This window comes from Lepus europaeus, chromosome 17, assembly GCF_033115175.1.
Source record: "Lepus europaeus isolate LE1 chromosome 17, mLepTim1.pri, whole genome shotgun sequence".
In the NCBI taxonomy this organism is placed as follows: Eukaryota; Metazoa; Chordata; class Mammalia; order Lagomorpha; family Leporidae; genus Lepus; species Lepus europaeus.
Window position 1 is genome coordinate 78,421,405 of NC_084843.1, and position 20,494 is coordinate 78,441,898.

The 20,494-nt window shown below is 42.7% G+C and overlaps 1 protein-coding gene across 3 annotated transcripts in view; it reads right to left on the minus strand.

The window, feature by feature from the left end:
- Positions 1-497: 497 nt before the first annotated feature.
- The window catches only part of MAPK8 (mitogen-activated protein kinase 8), a 114,073-nt gene continuing 94,076 nt past the window's right edge, over positions 498-20,494 (minus strand). Inside the window, exons 7-12 of one of the 3 annotated variants that reach the window (XM_062215063.1) lie at positions 17,380-17,451; positions 15,910-16,092; positions 15,492-15,616; positions 14,882-14,945; positions 10,706-10,783; positions 498-670 (exon numbers count right to left, since the gene is read on the minus strand). In XM_062215063.1, the coding sequence (XP_062071047.1) occupies positions 525-670; positions 10,706-10,783; positions 14,882-14,945; positions 15,492-15,616; positions 15,910-16,092; positions 17,380-17,451 (668 nt within the window). In that variant the 3' untranslated portion in view covers positions 498-524. Of the gene's footprint in view, positions 676-10,705; positions 10,784-14,881; positions 14,946-15,491; positions 15,617-15,909; positions 16,093-17,379; positions 17,452-17,800; positions 17,873-20,494 lie in introns of all 3 variants that reach the window. The other 2 variants (XM_062215064.1, XM_062215066.1) reach the window with 2 other exon arrangements.

Sequence of the window (20,494 nt, forward strand, 5' to 3'; positions counted from 1 at the left end):
ACAGTAGTTATTCCTGAATATAACTGGCTACAGGTTATTTTCCCTCACTCCTCTGGGGTTATTTCATTGATAAGTACATAACCCTGAAGGATAGTATCATGAACAAAACATCTGAAATAAATTCTAATAAAAAAACTATAAAAATCTTAAATAATTCATGATATAGGCAAGTCACCACATAATAGTTGCTTTGATAAACAAAATCTTACAAATTCAGTAAAAAAAAAATCAGCAGCATAAGATAAAGCAAATATGCAAAAAATTTAAACCATGATAAAATAATTAGGTTTACATTATACAGTTAATTACAGCAAAAAATACAATACAGTTTTGTTGCTGTTTTAAAACTTAGGTTTTAAATTACATCACTTGAAATTAAAAAAAATAAACTACTTTACTACAAAATGAGTTCTACATTTTTTGAAAAAAATCACTCAAAAATAAGACCACTGAATTGTTTTCAAAGTAGTTCTATGAATGACTAGCCGACGCCCCACCCCTCCCACCCCCCAAGGCCCAAGTAGTCATCTACAGCAGCCCAGAGGCCCAGCTGGGGCTTCCAGACTGCTGTCTGTATCCGAGGCCAAAGTCGGGTCTGTTGACATTGAAGACACATCATTGACAGACGACGATGACGATGGATGCTGAGAGCCACTGGTCACTGCTGCACCTGTGCTATGAGAAACAAAACAGCAAATCAGTTGCAGAGAGCGTTGCAGACGCACTGCTTGCACTGTACTAGCCAGTGAATGCTCACTAAACAGAAGCACAAGTGACAGTCAACACGACACAAACTTCGAAACATTATCAGGAAGTGAGAATACTGAAAGCACCCGGACAGGACTCCAGATTTGGAGGCCCAGTCTTTCCACTTCTTCATTTCAAGAAAATAACTGTACAATATTTAGAAACGGTCCTGGGGTCAGCACTGTGGCTCAGAAGTCACCACCTACAACACCAGCATCCCACAAGGTCATTAGTTTGAGTCCCAGCGGCTCCCTGCTAATGTGTGCTTGGGAAAGCTGCAGAAGATGGGTCAAGTGCTGGGGTCCCTGCTACCCACGTGGGAGACCCAGATGGAGTTCCAGGCTCCTGGCTTCAGCCTGGCTCAGCCCTGGCCATTGCAGTCATTTGGGGAGTGAAGTAGCATGTGAAAGATGGAGATCTCTCTCTCTTTTCCTCTAACTACACCTTTCAAATAAGTATTTTTTTTTTTTAAAGGACCAAAGCAGGATCCATGGATTGGTTTCAGGGTGTCTGTGAATAATACTGATAATACAAGCAAAACTGTATGTACTTTGTTGGAAAGAATCTTAATAAGCCATATGACTAAAAAAAGTTGCTAACTACTGCACTATAAAAAACTGGGGAGGCCTGGCATTGTGGCCCAGCAGGTAAAGCCACTGCCTGCGATGCCAGAACCCTGGATCAAAGTTCTGGTTTGGGTCCCAACTTGCTCTGCTTCTGATCCAACTTCCTGCTAAGGCACCTGGGAAAGCACTCGGGCCTCTGGCACCCACACTGGAGACCCAGATGGAATTCCTGGCTCCTGGTGATAGCCCAGCTCAGCACTGGCTGTTGCAGCCATCTGAAGCATGAACCAATGGAGGCAGATCTCTCTTTCTCCATCTCTGATGTTCTGCCTTTCAGATAAATAAATAAAATCTTCTTAAAAAGTTGCTGTTTTCTCCTAAAGAAAAGTCCAAACAATACTTTGTTTGGTATTCAGAGCTAAAGCCAAGACAAAGACTCAAATCATTTTAATTTGGGAGGGACCTCAGTTCGACTGCTCCTGTTTACATGAGGTTTCCTGACTTCACAGAGCCACAATAGCCTAGCTGGGTAAACTCAGGTCTTACTTCTAACAAATACTGGATTCAGACCTATGCAGACTTACCAAACAGTTAAACAGGGGAAAACCCTTTAACCAAAGTATTAACTGAATGAGCAATTCTCAGATTTTAAAAACTAACAGGAATACTTGATCTAAACAGAGAAATTGCCTCAAGGGGACTGGGTGAGGAAGGGGCAAGGATGTCTCATGCTGCGGGCAGGCGTATGTTAAAGGCCACTCTCATTCTGGTAAGTGTTTCTGAACTGCATGACCACCACACAAGGGGCGTTCCAAGTGTGAAGAATTCAGGTTACACAAAGCTCTCAAGAACACATTTATGGAATAAAATTAATGGCGTTCACACTGAATACTAGCAGAAATTTTAAGGTTGGGGCTGAAACCAAACAAACTGAAAACACCACTCCACAACCAGCATGTCAGATTTGAGATTCTCCTTCCACTGTCTAATGATGAGCAATAAACACTTAAGATACTAAAGGGCTTCTAAAAGCTTGCCCTCGAATGCGAGGAGCAAAGAGGCAGACAGGGGAACAGGCAACTCTTTAGGGGAGTGGGCAACGGGAGACCGAAAGGAATGGAGCCACAAAGCAGAAAGCATGTGGCAGAAGCTGAACCAGCAAAGGAAAGCAGGCTGAGGATCTCAGGCTTGCCCGAGAGAAGAGGGCGCTACACCTAGCACCACGCCCAGGAAAGGCCGCCGGGCAAGGTGAGCGAGAGTACACTGTCCTCACCTTCCCCAGCTGAGGAAGCTCCGCACAGTGTGCCTCTGTGACTGAATGTGGCCCACACACCACCGACACTGAACCACGAGACCTTCTCAGACTCACACTGAAATACTCAAACTACCAAAGAACCGGCTCTCAACTGCCTAGTCTGATCAAATTCACTTTTCAATGCATCATAATTAACTTTTCCGTGTGAGGACCTACGAGAAACCCTTGTTTTCTCTGCACTGTGCCTCACGACAGTAGACTTTCAGACACCTGAACAGTACTCCATGGACAATCTAACCTCAGGGATCTGGGTCGTTTTCCTCTCAGATGACTCCCCATACTCATTTCCTATAGTAGTTTTGTTGCTGAAGATTTTATTTTTTGAAAGGCAGAGTGACAGAAAGGGAGAGACAGAGCAATCGTCCATCCACTGGCTTCCTCCCCAGATGTCCACGACAGCTGGAGGTAGTCAGGTCAAAGCCAGGCACCAGGAACTCCAGCTGGTCTCCCACCAGGTGGGCAGGAACCCAAGGACGTGGGCCATGTGCTGCCTCAGGTGCCATCCGAGGAAGCTGGACTGGAAGCATGGAGAAGCCAGAATTCCAACGAGGCACTGCACCTGGGATGTGGGCATCCCAAGTGGTGGCTTAACCCACGGTGACACAAGGCCCTCCCAGAAAGCTCATTTTAGTATCGGCCAAACCAAAATAAAGATAGGAAAACAATCCACTGGGAAAAAATGTTTTTGCAATCAAGTGAAAACAGCATTGCGATTATCTGACACTTTGCTTTATTAAAGATTATTCCATGTTATCAGACATAATCAAGAGCTAACTATTTGCATTTATTTTTAAAAGATGTTTGTTTATTTTACAGGCAGAGTGGACAGTGAGAGAGAGACCGAGGGAAAGGTCTTCCATTGGTTCACCCCTCAATGGCCGCTGCGGCCAGCGCACCGCGCTGATCCAAAGGCAGGAACCAGATGCTTATCCTGGTATCCCATGGGGTGCAGAGCCCAAGCACTCGGGCCATCCTCCACTGCCCTCCCGGGCCACAGCAGACAGCTGGACTGGAAGAGGAGCAACTGGGTCAGAACCGGCACCCCAATCGGTGCCGCAGGTGGAGGATTAGCCTAGTGAGCCGCGGCGCCGGCCAGTGACTGCCATTATTAAAATGTAGAAGAGTTTTAGAGGGATTAAAATGACACCTTTTTAATCAAAAACATTTTACTGGGGCTGGTCTGGTGGTACAGCAGGTTAAGATGCAGCTTGCAGGCCTGGCATCCCCTACATGAGCATCAATGAGTTCCAGCTGTTCTGTTTCCAATCCAGCTCCCTGCCAATGCACCTGGGAAAGCAACAGATGATGGCCCCGGTACCTTGGTTCCTGCCACCCATTTGGGAGACCCAGATAGAGCTTCAGGGTTCTGGCTTTGGCTTGGCCCAGCCTGGACACTGCACTCATTGGGGAGTGAACCAGTGGATAGAAGACCTATCACTCTGCCTTTCAAATAAAAATAATCTTAAAATTTTTTACTAACACATAGTAATTGTTCATATGTATGGTTTGCAGTGTGATGATACAATGTATAATGATCAAATCAGGCTAAGAAGCACCTCCAGCTCCTTAAACATCATTGCTCTGTGAAGGGAACCTTCACACTCCTCTCTTTTAGTTCTTTATGTTTATGTGAAATGTAGTCACTCTACTGTGCTACAGAATATCAGAACTTACTCCTCCTATATAGCTATACATATATATATATATATTTTTTAAATATTTACTTATTTATCTGAAAGGCAGAGTTACAGAGAGAGAGAAAGAGAGAGAGAGAGAGAGAGAGAGAGAGAGTCTTCCATTCACTGATTCACTCTCCAGATGGCCACAACGGCCATAGCTGCACTGATCTGAAGCCAAGAGCCTGGAGCTTCTTTCAGGTCTCCCACACGGGTCCAGGGGCCCAAGGACTCGGACCATCTTCCACTGCTTTCCCAGGCCAAAGCAGAGAGCTGCATCAGAAGAGGAGCAGCTAGGACTCGAACTGATGCCCACGTGAGAAGCTGGCACTGCAGGTGGCAGCTTTACCTGCTATGCCAGCCCCTTTAAGCATATTCTTAAACAACTTATCAAAGCTCCCTCTATCCTTCATCCTACACTTCCTAACCTCTAGTGACCATTAGTTGAATGAAAAAAAAGAGTTCTCAGCTTCCACAAATGAATGAGAACAAGTAGTACTTGTCTTTCTGTGCCTGGCTTATTATACTTAACACTAGGTACTAAAGATCCATCCACAATGCTGCAAATGATAGGATTTCATTTTCCTTGATGTATGATTATCACAGCATGTATATACCATTTTCTTTACCCGTTCATCTGTTCATGGACATCTCTGTTAATTCTCTATCTTGGTTACTGTGACTAGTACTGCCGTAAACAGGCAGTGCACTGATTAAATTCCGTGTATGTGTACACACACACACACAGACGAGGGTAGCTGACCAGACAGTACTTTGTTTTCTGAAATCTCTCCACACTGCTATACTAAATTTTACATCCCCCAGTGTGTGTTCACGAGTTCCCCGTTCCCTGCATCCTCACCAACAACTGCGGCATCTTTCTGATAACAGCTGTCCTAACTGGGGTAGACACCTTACTGTGGTTTTGACTCATACTCCCCTGAATCATCAGTGATGGCCAGCATCTTTCCACACTGGTTGGCCATGTCTGGATGATTTGCTCTTTTTAAATTGGATTTTAAAAATTTGGCTGTTGGTTTTTTTTATTATTATTATTATTTTTTTAGCTCATTGTATATGAGTATTTTAGATGTTAACTCCTTATCAGATGAATACTTTGCAAATATGTTCTTCCATTCATCTGGCTGTCTCTGCACCCTGCTGTTACCTTTGATGTGCAGGAGCTTCTTCCGTGGATAAAATGCTATTTGTTTAGTTTTGCTTTTTTATTTTTGCCCGTGCTTTTGGGATTTTACCCAAAAGAGTCACTGCTTATACTGGTATCTTGAGGTATTGTCTACCTTATGTTTTCTTCTAGTAGTTTCACAGTTTTGGGTTTTAATTTAGGTCTTTAACCATTTGCAGCTGATTTCTGTATACTGCGAGGTAAGATCATCGTGTCACTCTCCTGCATATCGGCTTTCCCAGCACCATTTACTGGAGGGTGTCCTTCCTGCAGTGTGTGGTTCCAGCAGCCTTGTGGAAGATGTGCTGGCTGTAAAGGCCTGGATTTATTTTGGGGTTCTCTGAGTCCACAGTGTCACACCAGCTTAGTGACTACAGCTCTGTAGCAAGTTCTGACTGAGACTGAGGGATTGAGATGCCGTTCCCCATCACTCTGTTTGCTCAAGACCACCTGTGGTTATTCTGTAGTTCTACATGAATTCTAGCATTCATTCTTCTGTTTCTGTGAAGAATGCCATTTGATAGGGATTACACCCAATCTATACATTGTGTGGAACAGTATTGACATTTTAACTCCCAATCCACGATTACTTGATGCTTTTTCATTTTTTGGTGTTCTCTTTGATTTTTTTCACCAGTATTTTGTAATTTTCATTGTAGAGGCCATCTACTTCCTTGGATAAATGTATTCCTAAGGCTCTTTTCATTTCTTTGTTTGGCAGTTACTATGAACTAAATTTCTGACTTCTTTTTCTGCAAGTTCATAACTAGTGTTTAAAAATGCTGTTCACTGTATGTTGGTTTCATAGTTCATAATCTAACGGAATTGGTCAGTTTTACCAGTTATTGGTGGAGCTATTAGATTTTTCTACATATAAATCCTTATCATATGCAAACAGGGATAACTTGAGTTCTTCCTTCCCCACGTGGTAACTGCCCTTTCTTTCCTTTGCCTTCTTCTCTAAGACTTCCAATAGTCTCCCCTCAGTTTTGCTTGCCTTGAAAGGTTTTGTTTCTTCTTCATGTATGAGGATAGCTTTACTGGGTATAGTATTCATGGCTGACAACTGTTTTACTTTCAGGACTCTGAATCTATCTCATTCCTTCTTGGCCTGTAAGGTTTCTGTTGAGAAGACTACTGTCAGACTAATGTCAGCCTTATATATGCCTTAGGCCTTGAAGTTGTTTTTGCCTTCTGAAAAACTTATTTACTTATATGAAAGGCAGAGTGACACAGGGAGGAGTGGGGGAAGAGAGAGATAGAATCAATCTTCCACCTACTGGTTCACTTACTAAATACCTACAATAGCCGGAGTTGGGCCAGGCCAAAGCCGGGAATTCTACCTGAGTCTCCCATGTGGGTGCACGAACTTGGGCCATCGTTTGCTGCCTCCCAAATGCATCAACAGAAAGCTGAATCAGAAGCGAAGGTGGCACTCAGTCTCAGGCACTCTGATATGGAGTGGGCATCCCCAGCAGCAGCCTAATTTGCTGTAGCACAATGCCCACCCCCTCTTACTATCGTTAAAACTGTATCACTGTCTTGACAGTTTCTTTTCTCCTCCTGGAAAAACCATAATACAAATATTTGTTCACTTAATGACATCCCATAGATCTTGCAGGCTTGCTTTATTCTCTCTCTCTCTCTGAGAATATTGGATTATTTCAAAAGATGTCTTCAAGCTCAGAAATTCTTTTGTCTGACCTAGTTTGTCAACTACTTATTTCATTTATTGAGATCTTTAGCTCCAAGATTTCTAATTTGTATCTTACTGCTGAAATTCTCATTCAGATCGTAACTTGTTCTCTTATTTTACTGCATTATCTGTCTTTGTTCTCTTGTACCGCATTTAGCTAACTTAAATAATGATCTCAAAACATTCTGAAGTCTTATTTTTATTTATGTGAAAGAGAGAGCATGCACCTGCAACAGCTAGGGGGGCCACTCTGAAGCTGGGCTGGGGACTCTCTGTAAGGCGCCCACACAGGTGGCAGAGAGGCAGCTAGCAGGGCCATTACTTGCTGCCTTCCAGGGGATGCATGAGCAGGAAGTGCTAGTAAAACCGAACTCCAATATAGGATGATGGTGTCCCAAGCAGTTTCTTAAACTGCTGCACCAAATATCTAAACTATTTTGAATTCTTTTAGGCAATTCATCAATTTCCTTGGGGTCTGTTGCTAGTTATTCTGTTCCTTTGGAGGCATCCTTTTACCTTCCTTTTTCATGCTTCTTGTACCCTAAACTGATATTTGCACAAAAGGCAGATTAATTCCTTCTACCAATTTCACAGGGTTCTTTCATAGTAAAAGACTTTCGCTCGAGTTGTGCCCAAGGATGTCGGCTGAGTATGTCACACTGGCTCTGAATCCAAGTGGATGCAGCAGTAGAATGCTTGTAGCTTCTTTGGGTGATTGCTGTGCGTGACTTAGTGGTTGCAGGATCCACAGAATTGCTCTACCACTGGGATGCTGCTCTCTCGAGTGGAATGGGTTCGCCAGTTCTTCCGGGAATAGTGCACCAGGATGCAGGTGAGGGGGGCATCACACTAAGTCTCCATGAGTCAACTGATAATGGTAGCAGAGAGTAGGGTGCCCATCAGTGTCTGGGGCCATGTCAGGGCCAGGCTACAGCAGCAGTCTTGGGCAGGGCTCTCATCAGTGTCAAAGAGATGCATGAATACCTTAAGGGGCCTTCAATTTACCAATCTACTGGGGGCAGGGGCAGGCACGGGCTTGTCCAACTGCTTCCTAGGATCAATGGTGAGAGGATGGGACTGCCTGCCTGCTTCCTGGGGCCTTGGTGGGTCAAACTGCTCAAGGAGGGCTGCCTTTCCAGAGCTGTGAGATAGTGACCAGGGCCACTAAGCTGGTACACAGGGCTAGGGTGATGGGAGTTACTGTGTAGGGTTAGCCACTATTTCATAGAATCTCAGGCAGCCAGGGTCCCAAGGTGGTGCTGGGCAGCAGGAGCCTGGATAGAAAAGGGCACATTACAACTGGGCTTTCTGCAGTGCCATGCAACAGTATGGACTCCCTAGCAGCACCCTGATGTAGGGTCAGGACCTGTCAGGCCTGAAGGTTTCTCCAGCAGCAAACACTTCAGGTGTCTGTGGCGTTAATGGTGACTATTGGGGGTTTCCTGTTTATCCCTTCCCCACTGAGCAAAGTCCCTCTAGGGTCAGGGTGGATCTCTGAAGAGAACAGATGGTAGATGCTGTTGCTTAGCTCCCTTCTTTACAATGCCTTTGTGTGTCTCCGTGCTCCACAAGGTCTTTGCATGCTAGCACTCTGCTTCACAACACTCCCGTAGGACAGCTGCTTTCTTTTCTTGGTTTTGGTCATTTTGTGTGGGTAGAAGCACACCGGGCACCTCCAGTCAGTGACCTTGTTGACACCACTCTCATGGATACAATTTTACTCAAAATCTTAACACTTATTCTCGAAATACTACTCAGCCTTCACAGCTCAGCTCCAATTTTCTCTCTGTTAAAACTGTACCAATCTCTGGAGCTAGAAGTCTCTGCCACCAGTCAGAGGCAACAGGGGATGCTGGAAAAACCACACGAGTGCAAGTAAAAACTCTAACAGTTTTTCTATGTAAAACATTTGTTATTCCATGTTCCATTTTCTGATCTTAAACTTCCTCATCTGTAAAATGTGAATGACCTCCGACCTGGGACTGCAGAGGATGAGTGAAATAAAGAACATAAATCACTAGTTTTATGTACTTAATATGTGCATGTTACCTCCCATTTCCTCAATTCTTTATACTTTCACATATACTAAATCAAATATAAAATTATAAAAATATAAAATTATAATCAAAGAAAATGTCTTTAATTCCTGAAAGCCAGTTTTCTTTTTAGAAAATGAACACATTCTCATAATGGTTTTCGTGTTATTGACTTAGTTAGGCAAGGACAGTAACTTGGTGTTGCGCATACCTATTCCTGCAGGGGAGGTTTTATTTATCTAAAGTAAAAACCGTTAAAAGGCAGTCAGTGTTGTGGTGCAGTGGGCAAGGCCGCCGCCTGCGATGCCAGCATCCCATATGGGTGCCAGATTGTGTCCTGTGTGCTCCGCTTCTGATCCAGCTCTCTGCTGATGGCCTGAGAAAGCAGAGGGAGATGGCACAGTGTTTGGACCCCTACCATCCATATGGAAGAACTGGATGAAGGTCGGGGCTCCTGGTATTGGCCTGGCCCAGTGTTGGCCACTGCAGCCATCAGCGGATGGAAGATCTCTGTCTCTCCCTAACTCTAACTTTCAAAATTATTTTAAATCTTTTTAAAAAGCTGTTAAAACCATAAAAGGTAAATGTTGAAATTTTAGAAATTTCTTCTTTTTTAAAAATATTTACTAGAGAGAGGGGGAGACAGAAAGAGAGAGATCTTCGATCTATTAGTTCCCAGCAACAGCCAGATGGAAGCCAGGAGCTTCTTCCGGGTCTCCCCTGTGGGTGCAGGGGCCCAAGTACATGGGCCATCTTCCACTGCTTTCCCAGGCCATAGCAGAGAGCTGGATCGGAAGTGGAGCAGCCGGGTGTCGAACCAGCGCTCATATGGGAGGTGGCTGTCACAGGCAGCAGCTTTACTTGCTACGCCACAATGCAGGCCCCAAGATAAAAATGGTTTTTAATCTGTTTTTCAATGGAATATCAGAAAAAGATATGCATTTTATGAAGTCAGTTACTAATATATTAGTACTATGCATTGGTACAACTGTAAAATGCTTTCATATTTAACATCCTAAATTTATTCCTTATACTTCTGAAAATTTGAAAATGGTAGTCAATAAGGATAGAACGGCAGGTTTCAGACTACTGAAAATTACAACACAAGAAGTAAACTTTAGGGGCCAGCACTGTGGCGTAGTGGGTTAACACCCTGGTCTGAAGCACTGGCATCCCATATGGGCACCGGTTCAAGACCCGCCTGCTCGACTTCCCATCCAGCTCTTTGCTATGGCCTGGGAAAGCAGTGGAAGATGGCCCAAGTCCTTGGGCCCCTGCACCCACAGGGGAGACCCGGAAGAAGCTCCTGGCTCCTGATCGGCACAGCTCCAGCCGTTGCAGCCAATTGGGGAGTGAACCATCGGATGAAGACCTCTCTCTCTTTCTGTCTCTCCTCTCTCTGTGTAACTCTTTCAAATAAATAAATAAATCTTTAAAAAAAAAAGTAAACTTTAAACTTAGCCAATCTTATATTGTAACCAACCTAAAGGAGAGGGCTGCCCTCGTATAACTCCATTCTTGGTTCTTTCTTCCAAATCCATCACTTCCTTGTATATCAATTCTGAAAAAGAGGTGGACAAAAATGAATTTTTTAGTCTGAGAGCCAATCTCAAGACTGCAAGTCAAATTATTTGTACATATTAAGTACTTCAATGTCCCTCCAATGGCAGAGGGTCTATAAGTGTTAATTTAAGATTCACAGATAACAATTCCATGATTCTCAACGATAAATTATACGAAGGAAACTTAAAAATCTCCACTGGAATGTGTCTTGAGTTGGTTCAAGGACAGAGCTACATCAGACTTGACTACACTGCACACACATTGTACACGCTACTCCGCCATTATAAAAGCTTAGTTAACTCTGTCTCAGGAAGGGCTTAAACTACATTCATCTCCTAAATTCACTTTCCTCATCCCTGGCACAGTGCTTAAGCACACAGTAGGTGCTCAACCAGTTATATTTTAAAAAGCATTAAATCAAACAGCAGGTGGACGCCTCTTCAGTCAGGATGGAATATAAACGTATTTTATTAAGGAAAAGCAGCAGGTAGCTTCAATCACTTGTGAGAAAGCAGTGAAGAGTGACAGGAACCCTTGTTTTCTCAGTAGACTTGAGGACAGAAGGCAGACTGCATAGAGGACTGCTCTGAGACACACCGGGTGCTCCTGTGGGCGCTGACGACTGTCCTCACTGAGACACCGGGTGCTCCTGTGGGCGCTGAGGGCTGTCCTCACTGAGAGGGACACCGGGTGCTCCTGGGGGCGCTGAGGACTGTCCTCACTGAGAGACACTGGGTGCTCCTGGGGGCGCTGAGGGCTGTCCTCACTGAGAGACACCGGGTGCTCCTGGGGGCGCTGAGGGCTGTCCTCACTGAGAGACACCGGGTGCTCCTGGGGGCGCTGAGGGCTGTCCTCACTGAGAGACACCGGGTGCTCCTGTGGGCGCTGAGGGCTGTCCTCACTGAGACACACCGGGTGCTCCTGTGGGCGCTGAGGGCTGTCCTCACTGAGAGACACCGGGTGCTCCTGTGGGCGCTGAGGACTGTCCTCACTGAGAGACACCGGGTGCTCCTGTGGGCGCTGAGGGCTGTCCTCACTGAGACACCGGGTGCTCCTGTGGGCGCTGAGGACTGTCCTCACTGAGAGACACCGGGTGCTCCTGGGGGCGCTGAGGGCTGTCCTCACTGAGAGACACCGGGTGCTCCTGGGGGCGCTGAGGGCTGTCCTCACTGAGAGACACCGGGTGCTCCTGTGGGCGCTGAGGGCTGTCCTCACTGAGACACCGGGTGCTCCTGTGGGCGCTGAGGACTGTCCTCACTGAGAGACACCGGGTGCTCCTGGGGGCGCTGAGGGCTGTCCTCACTGAGAGGGACACCAGGTGCTCCTGGGGGCGCTGAGGGCTGTCCTCACTGAGACACCGGGTGCTCCTGGGGGCGCTGAGGGCTGTCCTCACTGAGACACCGGGTGCTCCTGGGGGCGCTGAGGGCTGTCCTCACTGAGAGACACCGGGTGCTCCTGTGAGCGCTGAGCGCTGTCCTCACTGAGAGACACCGGGTGCTCCTGTGGGCACTGAGGACTGTCCTCACTGAGACACCGGGTGCTCCTGGGGGCGCTGAGGGCTGTCCTCACTGAGAGACACCGGGTGCTCCTGTGGGCGCTGAGCGCTGTCCTCACTGAGAGACACCGGGTGCTCCTGTGGGCACTGAGGACTGTCCTCACTGAGACACCGGGTGCTCCTGGGGGCGCTGAGGGCTGTCCTCACTGAGACACCGGGTGCTCCTGTGGGCGCTGAGGGCTGTCCTCACTGAGAGGGACACCGGGTGCTCCTGGGGGCGCTGAGGGCTGTCCTCACTGAGGGACACCGGGTGCTCCTGGGGGCGCTGAGGGCTGTCCTCACTGAGAGACACCGGGTGCTCCTGTGGGCGCTGAGGGCTGTCCTCACTGAGAGGGACACCGGGTGCTCCTGGGGGCGCTGAGGGCTGTCCTCACTGAGAGGGACACCGGGTGTTCCTGTGGGCGCTGAGGGCTGTCCTCACTGAGAGGGACACCGGGTGCTCCTGGGGGTGCTGAGGGCTGTCCTCACTGAGAGGGACACCGGGTGCTCCTGTGGGTGCTGAGCACTGTCCTGAGAGGGACACCGGAAGCTGTTTGCTGGGTGCAGGCCTCCTGCACTAAATTGCTCTGATCCCCACTGACGCTAAGTGTGGTGTGCCTTGTGAGCCTAGGCATCTACTTAAGAGGAACCTTCTGGTGGATGCCAATTATTCCTCACCCTTGGGTCATGGTTCTTTTGAAAACAGCATCAAACAAACATGCTTAGAATTTCAAGGAGTCTGTGTAACTCCCAAAGATTAAAGTCACGATACAGAATCTGTGATTACAGAGTATGGTTTTTCTGTTGCTAATAAGGTAAAACAAGTGGGTACACTGGAATGAACCAGAATTTGCTTGCTATTATAATCGTAGGCTTAGCAGGAAAAAAACAGTCTTGATAGAAGAAAATAATAGAAGATGCTTTTCTTTAAAGAAACAAAAATGAATGATAAACACTCCAGAGTAAATGACTTTTCAAAAAGAGAAAACAGTGTCCCTTTGTGAAAAGAGATTCACCCAGAAGAACCAACGTTAATTAGTAATACTGACTAGGAAAGCAATCTGCAACTAACAGCTTTGGCAATACACTTCTTTTTTTCCTGCTTGAGAGCTAAAACTCTTAAGCAAATCTTGAGAAAGGTGGTTTATAGATGGTTACTGACATGAACCCGGGTTCAGGAGAACAAGATGCAGAATAAAGGTGAACATTTCTAAAGTAATCAAAACTCCCAAATATATCCTTTTAAGTGAAAAACTATTTCCTTGATTTTAAGACGCAGTTTTCCAGTTCATCACCTCTGAGATTGGCTACATCGGGTAAGCAACGGTGCAGCACAGCTGGTAGTGCTTCCCGTTACGATTCCATGAAATACTGGACATGTCTGTTCTAAGCTAGTGGGACATCAAAATATCAAGCTAACATTTTAATAACGTTCTCGCCAGAGTTACATCTTTCACACTATTATTACAGATGCAGATGCAGCAGGCTGTCCCCAAATCATTCTGCTGGTCTCTGCTAACCCTGCGTACTCAAAGAACACTAACGTCTGGTTTTTCCTAGAAGAAAGAATCAAATTCATTCTTCCCAAAGTAAATTTACAGATGGATTACCTGTTCAGGTTTACACCTCCCAGTCCCTTTTGCTTTTCCAGCATTGGATAATCATTTCCTAATCATAGGCCTACTGCCTTCACTGAAGATAAGGTGGAAAACAGTGATTTGCCCTAAGTTGCACAATTAGAAAAGCAGTTAAAACACCAAATGACAATATAACGTGGTAAATGGGATCTAAAAATTAGCTAGCCCAAATGTTCCAAATCTTTAGAAGAATTAACATTTGCATGACTATCAACTATAGTCATACAACAGAAAAATATTACTATACTATTAATTTCTTAATCTGTTAGCATTCTGTTGAAAAGAGGGGGGAACCACTGACACTCAGCTATATGATACAACTACAATTTTTGTGGGAGTTAGAAATAACTGAAAAATATCATCTGACACAGCACACCTCCTGGGATGTTTCTTAAAGGCCTGTTCTCACACGTGCACAGGAATACTGTAGAGCTGTCTATTAATGTAATAGACTAGACACAACGAAAATGCTCTTCAAGAGGCAGCTGGATATAGAAATCGTGACACATCACAGAGCAGAACCAAATGGGGCAGTCACGTGAACCGAGAAACACCTTCAAGATGTCTGATTATTGCAACAAGGCAAGTGTACACAGTACACATGTACAACAATCTGTGACTCACAAACGGTGTGGAAGGGAGAGGGCATACACCAAATACAGTTGCATTTTACAGATTAAGGAAAACTCAAGAGAAACACTGATGTGTATTTGTGTTTGGCTAGAGAACTTACAAAACTAAAATTTAGTCAACGAGAGAAAGGGACGTACTTTCCACTGCTGTAAAAACATTAGGTATCATATTATCAATAAATAGCAGTTATGAATAATGGAAAAATAGCATTAATTTCCCTAACATGATGAACAAATCACATTTCAAAGAGGCAGAAGCTCTTTCAATTCTCTAAGAATCCGATAAATGTTACCTTTCCATTCTTCTATCGTGTGTTCCCTTTCGTCTAACTGTTTGTCAGGTATCTTTGGTGGTGGCTAGAAAACACAAAGCAACAATAATGGAGACAGTTTATTGGGAGTCTATCAACTATAATTATTCAAATTATCAATCAGACAGGAGACTTGTAAAAATGCACCATTAGACCAAGACTGATCAATCGTCAACAACCTTCTCATATACACACACAGACCAGTTTGGGAAGATGCCTTCACTGCAGGAAGAATGAAGCTTATCTTTTGCTCCAGCTTTTGACTTTGTTGCCCATTTATATCACAGAACTTTGCAAAGCTTTGGATAAGATAATTTTTTTCTAAGATAAGACGTTCCCCAGAGCATTCAATATCCTAGCCTCTCTGTCCTTCTGATCAGGTATCAAGGCAAGAAACACTATGAGGTGACTTGATTTTGTATAGGAGTGGCTTGCACATGACCTTAGCTTAAGGCACTCTTCATGTAAAAATAGAAAACACCATTATAACATACCTATCATTTTACTTAAAATTAAAACGTCTCTTGCAAATGAAACTTAATGCCAACTCTAAAAATGCAGCACATTCTTCAAACATTAAGAAAGAACTTACAGCTTCTGCTTCAGAGGGATCGTACCAGACATTGATATACGGGTGCTGGAGAGCTTCGTCTACAGAGATCCTCTTAGATGCGTCTATCACCAGCATTTTAGAGAGCAAATCCCTTGCCTGACTGGCTGTAAAAATAATGATGTTACTGTGCTTGTACTCAAAAAGGTTCTCAATTTATCAACAAATTTTCAGAAACCTGATGTTATCTTTTATTTTAAAAGCCTATGTTTTAAAAACAATAAATTTTACTATAGCATCAGGTCATACATAGGATTAGAAATATAAAATTAAAGATAAAAATAACTAAAACCTCACTTCATCCCACCATCCACAGATAACCTTGGGTTTATGTCCCATAAGAATATGAATACGCACACACCCCACACACAAAATGGGACGACATGTTTGTAAAAAGTACCTTTAAGCTTGTTGTGTTCCGAGTCAGCTGGGAAAAGCACATCGGGGAAGAGCCTCTCAAAGCTATATCCGGCATACTTAGGTCTGTTTTCCACGTAAGTCCTTACTGTTGGCTGCAGCTTCTTCATGAACTCAGGACATGGTGTTCCCAGCTGTTCAATAACTTTATTCCACTGATCAATATCTAATATCAAGTAGCTAAGAAAAATACTCTGTATCTAATGTTCGACACATTAGTTATATTCACATTAAAATACAAGAAAATGGAAATTTTTAAAATCCCAAGAAAGAATGTGGCGGTTATAAATTTTGTATCTCACAGCCACCTTGCAAAAGGCACTGACTGTAGGTGACAGAAACGATCAGTGAATGAGCTCTGCCAACCCTGTTGACTGTGTGTGTCTGTGTGTGTACAGACTGATTTTACCATAAAAGCATAAGCTGAACCTGACAAACTGTAAACATTAATTATAAGTAACTCAAACAACTCATGGTTATTACTGCCCACTGGGATTCTAAATTTTAACATACAAAATTGCCACTTTCTTCTAAATTATCAGAAAATTTGAATGCATTTCCTAGAGAATAAGAAATATTTCTACAATGTTTTGCCTTTTTGAGTTTTCTACATCAAGAAAGAACAATCAGTAGCAATAAAAATTGTGGCTTTGATAAAAGCGGCATTTTCCTTTGCCATTCTTTATTTATCCAATGTTAATTTTCTATAAAGTTCTGAAACTTACGAAACAGATCCGCAATTTCAATAAATTTTAAGGTTAGGATTCCCTGTTTTCCTTTTTCCTAGCTTTTACAGAATTCCAAGACCCTGAAGTCCTCGTTCTAAAACTCAAAGTGACCTTTCTCATTCTTCCTCCCTAAAGAATTCTAAGCATTACCAGTTAACAAAAACTTAAGAAATCAGTGTTAATATGAATATGGAAAGCAGTCAGATGAACAAAAAGCATGAATCAAAATTTAATCACCACCACATAAAACTACTGCTGCTGAAATTCTCAGATGAAAGAATCAGTATGTTGAGTGATGAGACAACAATCAAAAAACACAAATACACACAGTAACAAAAAGTGGGGGAGGGGGGGACAGACAAAACAGAAGGATGGCCAGATGCAACAGATAATTCCAAAATTCACATTAAGTTGTAGGTGTTTTTAGACTTACTCAAGTGTATTATTAGAAATTTTTTTAATGCAAGCCATGACTTTTGATTTAGTTCAATAAATCAACTCGAAGCCAGCCAGTAATTATGGGTGATTACACTTGAGCAGGTTTCAGTATTAACTTATGAAACAATCAATGAGGGAAAGGAGAAGTCTATGCCAATAGCAGGTGGTATTTTGAAAGAGTAATTTAACAATGCTTATATTAGGGAGAGACAGATGCAGTATACCTGACCCAGCTGTCATACATTTTGACCTTCAGAAACTACACTTTAGGCCAAAGATAAGGATACGATCTGTACCTGGGAACAAAACACCACCTTTGATCATTTCTCCCATGATGCACCCAACTGACCAAATGTCAACTGAAAACAAAATGCAATGACATTAACATAAAGATTTTGGTTAAAATAAAAAAAAAACATTAAAAAAAAAGTCACGCACACCATGTATACTTTCAAATTATAAAAAGCAGTATAAAATAAAAATGAGTGACAGTGAATGTGCTCTGACTACCAGCAGAGACTGTATGTCCTGCTGCCAGATGCAGCCTATGAATATTTGTTTCTTATCAACAATTTTTGAACTATAACAGCCACAAACTTTATGTCTGTTTTTTAAAAAATGGTATGTATGAATGTAGCATCTTATTTTCATTAGAGAACAGAAGGAAGTTTATCACCTAACTAAACTGCTGCAGCAGCACAAGGATACAGTCCCTTCCTGGAAAGAGGATTTTGTGGCAAACCATTTCTCCCATAATGCACCCCACAGACCATAAATCCACTATATGTTTGCAGCACAAAAGAAGGAAAAGCAAAGCAAAAGGTCATTAAAATCAAAGAAGCATAATATGACTGCATTATATAAAAACTGCAACACATCACAAAAAAGAAAAAAGTGATTTTAATTTTAGCTAATGGAATAATTTAAAACAAAGTATTTTTCAAAAGGCTTTCGCTCATAAAAGAAAACAAAGTGTGGCATTTTAACTACATTATCTAATTTTAAAGTGAGAGATATGCACAGAAATTGCATAAACAAAAAAAAATCCTGACATTTTGTGATTAAGAATGTTTATCAAATATAAAATAGAACCAAACACCCAAACACAAGCTTTATGAATAAGGCTAAAGCTAAAAATATATACAAGGTAGTAAAACTATAAAAACAAACATGCTACTTTAAAGTTCAACTGTGCATTATACTCTCTCTTTAAGTTAAATGAAAGAAACAAGCATGAGCAGAAATAATTTAGCAGATTAAAATACTTAACAGAAAGAATGTCTCTATGAATAACTAGTTAATCTAGAAGTCTTCAGAAAATTTTAAACTGGATTTCACAAATTTATTTAATGAGAATAGGAGAAGAGCTATGTTTAATTCTGAATCAAAAGACAATTATTTTCTCGTCAACAATACACTATATTTACTATGCCAAAAGGAACAAGTGCATGGAGAATGAACAATCTCATTAATTAAGAAAATCTAATAACAGAAGTGTATTTTATATATTCCCTACCTAAAGGGTTTTTTTTTTTTAAACCAAGCTGCTTTTGGTTTAAGAAGTTAAGCCTTGGCTGGACAGAGTATGACACTTTCACAGATTTATCAACTCCAGAGTCTCCTTGCAGACACACTGACCCTCACCAACTTTACAGGGCAGTCCTTATCAATGCCGACAGGAAGCTGCTAGATACAGACCAGGCAATTTGGGAACCTGCACCTAGATATCAAAACCAATCACAGACCTTGGGTTTAAATATCTGATCAGAAAGGAGAGTAGGTGCTTGTAGTTGTATAGGAAAGGGGGGAGGATGAGTGATTTGAAAGGAAAGTCTTAGAGCCCTGCAGCTGGCTTTAAAGCATGAAGGCCAAGTTCTTGGGGGCTGAAGAGGGAAGCAGTGGGATGCGGTTGGAAGGAGACGCCCCCCGCTGCTGCACTCAGAGAGGCAGTGTGTGCCATCATTAAACTCCTACACGGAGGCAGTCCCTGCACTCAACAGTCTTCGGAGCGAAACTGGGAGGAACTTTTGGAAATCCTGCGGAACTAAAGTTTCCCTGAAATTTCCTTTTAAAATGTCTATGAATCTTTTTATAGTTATAGTACACCTCAGCTTTCAAGGCCAAAATTTTGGAGGAACAGTTAATATTCACAAATCAGACTATCAAAGAATGGAACTTTTTTCCAGTTTTTATTTTGGGCAAGCATTAGAATAAATCTTTCCTATGTGTTACATAGAAAATGGCAAACTTTGGTTAAATAGCCAGAACACAACTATTTCAGTAACCTTTGCCAACATATTATGTTTAAAACCTATTTTTCAACAAAAAGAAGGTATTCTATGGGCCAGTGAAGACTAAGACCACAGTAAGACTGATTCATGCACAAAACCAGCCTTAAAGGGATGAACTACTTAGTCTATTGACAGTTTAAAATATAACCCCTTATCCCACACTTCCAAATGCCCTGAGCGAGCTTACAATGAAACATAAAACAAGGTTACTGAAACAGCTGGGTGTGGGTAGGAGATGTCACTGAAGAACATCTGGCCAATATGGGTTATACTGAGTAAGTGCGCCGTCTGACTCAAGTTTCCTGGGGTAGGGCAGCAGTAAGATGATCTTTATACTTCTTAGCTAGGAGTATGTGTCAGCTCTGAGTTTCTCTTGGCGCTACCTTCTGGCAGGAGGCTATCCCAAGTAACATTTATAGGATACTGACACGTTACATAACTTGTGATAATCAACAGTTCACAACAAATGCAAAAGCAATTTCTGTATTAGTCACGCACACACACAAAAACCCTCTAAACATTAGGCAGAGAATAGGAAAATAGAATAGCAAGTTTACTTAAGAGAAAATTGACAATGAATGTTTGAAGTAATTGTTTTTAATTAGCTCGGAAAAGAAAAAGAAATTAAGCTAAATCTTAAATTCAATGGTATCTTTCAAAAAAAAAAGTTTTAAAGTTTGGCTTGATACAGTTTGATTCAGTGAACTCCTGATTTAGTTTTCTTTCTAAAAAAAGGTCTAGGTCTGATTTTAGGGAATATTTTGAATTAAGTCACTACATTTAAAATGTTACAGATTAATTCAATAGAACCCCATGCAGACTTAGCCATCTCCTAAATTTTCAAGGCTCAACAAAATTTTACCCCTAAATATAGGTATAAGAATTTTTTAAATTCACTATCTGTATCCCAGAGATAATATTCTTCAACCTTGATGTTAAGGTTGATAAATATAATACTGTATGCCATTTCCTTATGGCTGGATACAAGGCTTTGATGAAACATGGCTTCCTACAAAAGGTCACTTTAGTTTTATTCATCGGCTTTGCAGAATGGCCTGATGACACTAAGTGCTACCGCTATTAACTTTGACTTTGTGAGAGCTAGAACTAT